The sequence below is a fragment of the Perca flavescens genome, chromosome 11 (genome assembly GCF_004354835.1).
Source record: "Perca flavescens isolate YP-PL-M2 chromosome 11, PFLA_1.0, whole genome shotgun sequence".
NCBI classification, from domain to species: domain Eukaryota; kingdom Metazoa; phylum Chordata; class Actinopteri; order Perciformes; family Percidae; genus Perca; species Perca flavescens.
Window position 1 is genome coordinate 2294482 of NC_041341.1, and position 5232 is coordinate 2299713.

Consider the following 5232-nt stretch of genomic DNA (forward strand, 5'->3'; position numbering starts at 1 on the left):
GAACCCCAAAAACGGCTTTTCATAGCTTTATTTGGTTTCTGTCGACTTTGAATGAAGTGTGTTTTACGATGCTTAAAGTAAGGCAAGGCAGCTTTATTTGTACAGCACATTTCAGCAACAGGGCAATTCAAAGTGCTTTACATAAAACATGAAAGAGCAGTTAGAAGACAATTAAAAACAATTTAAAAGACAAGAATACATTTTAAAGTGCAGTATAAGAATTTAAAAAACGGAGGTAAAATACGCGAATAAAGAACAGTTAAACATATAAAAGCAGATAAAATAGGGTAATTGAAAAAAAGGACCAATATGTCAGACATCTCAAGCAGTTCGGTCCATATCTCTGGTTCATCTCACCAGCAATGGGTCCAGATGCTTCCCACGGAGGATACATTCCCCATAGTTACACAAGCTTTAGTCCATTTCAATGCAGTCGTCACCACAAGGCTTAGTTCTTTTCTTCGGCAAAACCTTGTCTTCAGACAGTCTCTAATAGTCAGGAAACGGGCTGGTTTCGTAGACTATTTTATTCTTAATTATATAATAGTTATTATATAATAGTCAAAAACTCGCTTAGGGGTGTCACAGACTATTTACTATGTTATGTCTTCTGCAGTCCGTCTCGAAATAGTCAAGAGCTTGTTTAAAGTGTCAAGTACTGATTATTTACATGGTAAACGTGTGTGTGTGTGTGTGTGTGTGTGTGTGTGTGTGTGTGTGTGTGTGTGTGTGTGTGTGTGTGTGTGTGTGTGTGTGTGTGTGTGTGTGTGTGTGTGTGTGTGTGTGTGTGTGTGTGTGTGTGTGGTGACTCTAGAGTCCTAGTGAGAGAAACAAAGAGTCTCCCCTGTTCTTTCTGACCTCTGTGGGAATGCAACGCTACCAAGCCGCAACCAATCGCGTCGCAAGATATCGACCCTATTTGCGTAGGGTCGATATCTCCACATCCCTACGTACGTAGCCGATATGTCGCAAGCCTTTCGTCGTGTGTTTATTGTGCCAGTGGAGCACACAGCCCTATAACGCTCGTGGAGATGCGCGTTGTCTCCTCTAGTTGGCGATGTTGACCAGATTATTTGACCAAGCCAAGTTTCTCTCTCTTAATCTCTGTGACTTGGGTTTCTCCTCAGGTTGACCACGGCTGTGGACTTACCTCCAGAGTTCATCCACCTTTACATCTCCAACTGCATCTCCACCTGTGAGCAAATCAAAGACAAGTACATGCAGGTACAGTACCGCACTTCACCCGCAGTCATCGTACCTGCAAACTTTACCTCTCGCTTTTCGGTGAAAATCACCATTTTGAATGGGGGAAAATGTCATCCACGTGAATCGTGTAGATCCGAAGAGTTTTTATTTTGGTGGGGGGAGGGGTCCGAGACCCGGTGCTAATACGGCACCGGTGCCTTAACAACAGTTATCTAAATTTTTCTTCTACACATTTTCAGCGGTTATTTCTACGTTCCATATTTTCTGATATAAAACAACAATTGAAAACTGGTCAATTTGACCCAAAGTCAAAACAAGGGTTAAGTGTGTTTTCCGATGCTAAAATGACTGATTATTTACATGGAGTCCGGTGGGTTTAGCGAACTCAATCTCACAGACGTTTTTATGTTTTTAAAGGAAAACGCCGACTTATTGGGAATTTAGCTTATTCAACGTAACCCCCAGAGTTAGACAAGTCCATACATACCCTTCTCATCTCAGTGCGTGCTGTAAGGCTGTCTGATGGCTCCAGCATTAGCTTAGCCTAGCACAGAACCTGCAGGTGAATGGTTCCAACTAGCCTACTGCTCCCAATAAGTGACAAAATAACGCCAACATGTTCCTATTTACATGTTGTGATTTGTAGAGTCACAGCGTGTACACAAAACAACATAACATGAGACACAGCAGTCTTCTAACTGTAAACAAACCGGGAACTATATTCTCAGGCGGAAGAATATAGTACTTGGGCGGAGTGATATGCTCACAGCAAGCCTGTCTGAGAATATAGTTCCAGGTTTGTTTACTGTTAGAAGATGGCTGGGTCTCATGTTACGTTGTTTTTTGTACACGCTGTGACTCTACAAATCACAACATGTAAATAGGAACATGTTGGTGTTATTTTGTCACTTTTGACACAATTCGGAGCAGTAGGCTAGTTGGAACCAGTTACCTGCAGGATCTGTGCTAAGCTAGGCTAATGCTGGAGCCATCAGACAGCGTTGCAGCACACACGGAGATGAGAAGGGTATGTATGGACTAGTCAAACTCTGGGGGTTACGATCCATCCATCCATCCATCTTCGTCCGCTTATCCGGTGTCGGGTCGCGGGGGGAGCAGCTCCAGCAGGGGACCCCAAACTTCCCTTTCCCGAGCAACATTAACCAGCTCCGACTGGGGGATCCCGAGGCGCTCCCAGGCCAGGTTGGAGATATAATCCCTCCACCTAGTCCTGGGTCTTCCCGAGGCCTCCTCCCAGCTGGACGTGCCTGAACACCTCCCTAGGGAGGCGCCCAGGGGCATCCTTACCAGATGCCCGAACCACCTCAACTGGCTCCTTTCGACGCAAAGGAGCAGCGGCTCTACTCCGAGCTCCTCACGGATGACTGAGCTTCTCACCCTATCTCTAAGGGAGACGCCAGCCACCCTCCTGAGGAAACCCATTTCGCCGCTTGTACCCTGGATCTCGTTCTTTCGGTCATGACCTAGCCTTCATGACCATAGGTGAGGGTAGGAACGAAAACTGACCCGGTAGATCGAGAGCTTTGCCTTCTGGCTCAGCTCTCTTTTCGTCCAACAACGGTGCGATAGATTGAATGTAATACCGCACCCGCTGCGCCGATTCTCCGACCAATCTCCCGCTCCATTGTCCCCTCACTTGCGAACACAACCCCAAGGTACTTGAACTCCTTCACTTGGGGTAAGGACTCATTCCCTACCTGGAGAAGGCACTCCATCGGTTTCCTGCTGAGAACCATGGCCTCAGATTTAGAGGTGCTGATCCTCATCCCAACCGCTTCACACTCGGTTGCGAACCGATCCAGTGAGTGCTGAAGGTCACAGGCCGATGATGCCATCAGGACCACATCATCTGCAAAGAGCAGCGATGAGATCCCCAGCCCACCAAACTGCAACCCCTCCCCACCCCGACTACGCCTCGATATCCTGTCCATAAATATTACAAACAGGATTGGTGACAAAGCGCAGCCCTGGCGAAGGCCAACCCTCACCTGAAACGAGTCCGACTTACTACCGAGAACCCGGACACATCTCTCACTTTGGTCGTACAGAGATTGGATGGCCCTGAGTAGAGACCCCCTCACCCCATACTCCCGCAGCACCTCCCACAGTATCTCCCGGGGGACCCGGTCATACGCCTTCTCCAAATCCACAAAACACGTGTAGACCGGTTGGGCATACTCCCAGGCTCCCTCCAGGATCCTTGCGAGAGTAAAGAGCTGGTCCGTTGTTCCACGACCAGGACGGAATCCGCATTGTTCCTCCTCAACCCGAGGTTCGACTATCGGCCGAACCCTCCTTTCCAGCACCTTGGAGTAGACTTTACCAGGGAGGCTGAGAAGTGTGATACCCTGTAATTGGCACACACCCTCTGGTCCCCCCTTTTTTAAAGGGGAACCACCACCCCAGTCTGCCACTCCTTTGGCACCGTCCCAGACTTCCACGCAATGTTGAAAGGGGTTGCCACCCAGGCCAGCCCCTCCACCCCCGGAGCCTTGAGCATTTCTGGACGGATCTCATCAATCCCCGGGCTTTGCCACCGTGTAGTTGTTTGACTACATCAGTGACTTCCGCCTGGGAAATCGACGACAATCCCCCGTTATCCTCCAGCTCTGCCTCTAACATAGAGGGCGTATTAGTCGGATTCAGGAGTTCCTCAAAGTGCTCCTTCCACCGCCCTATTACCTCCTCAGTTGAGGTCAACAGTGTCCCATCCTTACTGTACACAGCTTGGATGGTTCCCCGCTTCCCCCTCCTGAGGTGGCGAACAGTTTTCCAGAAGCACTTTGGTGCCGACCGAAAGTCCTTCTCCATGTGTTCTCCAAACTTCTCCCACACCCGCTGCTTTGCCTCTTTCACGGCAGAGGCTGCAGCCCTTCGGTACCCTGCAACCGCCTCCGGAGTCCTCCGGGATAACGTATCCCGGAGTTACGGTGAATAAGATAAAGTCCCAATGAGAGATGAGAAGGGTATGTATGGACTAGTCTAACTCTGGGGGTTACAGTGAATAAGATAAAGTCCCAATAAGTCGGCGTGTTCCTTTTTAATAAAAAAAAAAAAAGGATCTTACTCTTTAACAGAAAGGTCGACCTCCTTAGAGATCCTTTCCATAATGTTGGCTGCCACCTCTTAGTCGATTAGTCTAAAACTAACTAATGTGTAGTTTTGGTCTTAGTCGACTAAGATTTCTTTAGTCCATTAGTCATTTTTTATGCTTATTCATGCTTAATTACTCATTTCAGGAAACTTCTGAGCACATTTCTGGTAAACACAAGATTTAAAGTGGTGCTTTTGCAGGATTAATTGTGGAGAAACTCAGTTTTACAGATGGTTAATTAACTACATTTATATTGTGCTTTTCTAGTCTTAACCACCTCTCAAAGCTCACAGCTCTGTCAATTAAATCAACTAATCGATTAGTCGACAAAATCCTATAAGTGGTAGTCGACTAAGAAGTTCTTTAGTCGAGGACAGCCCTGGTTGCTTCCCAATCTGAGAGTTGTTTTCTCTCTCTGCTCCCTCAGAATCGTCTGGTGCGTCTGGTCTGCGTCTTCCTCCAGTCGCTGATCCGCAACAAGATCATCAACGTGCAGGACCTGTTCATCGAGGTCCAGGCCTTCTGCATCGAGTTCAGCCGCATCCGAGAGGCAGCCGGCCTCTTCCGACTCCTCAAGACCCTGGACACGGGAGAGAGCCCGGCCGAGGCCAAACCTGCCAAATAACAATCCTCGCCGCCAGAGACACTGCACAGACAGCTGGAGTGGCCCGAGGAACACCCTTCATGTCTCGGTGCCTCACACCAGAGTTAATATTGTAAATATGTAGTAGTGACCTTTTCATCTCTGAACTCAGTCATTATTTCCCCTGCTCGCTCTCTCTCTCTCTCTCTCTCTCTCGCTCGCTCTCTCTCGCTCTCTCTCTCCCTCTCCCTCTCTCTCTCTCTCCTCTACTCTCTGTCTCTCTCTCTCTCTCTCTCTCTCTCGGTCTCTCTCCTCTACTCTCTGTCTC

General features: G+C 48.2%; 1 protein-coding gene across 1 annotated transcript in view; it reads left to right on the plus strand.

The window, feature by feature from the left end:
• The window catches only part of cnot11 (CCR4-NOT transcription complex, subunit 11), a 14777-nt gene extending 9761 nt beyond the window's left edge, over positions 1-5016 (plus strand). Inside the window, exons 7-8 of the mRNA XM_028591372.1 lie at positions 1128-1224; positions 4749-5016. Of these exons, the coding sequence (XP_028447173.1) occupies positions 1128-1224; positions 4749-4946 (295 nt within the window). The 3' untranslated portion in view covers positions 4947-5016. The remainder of the gene's footprint in view (positions 1-1127; positions 1225-4748) is intronic.
• Positions 5017-5232: the final 216 nt, after the last annotated feature.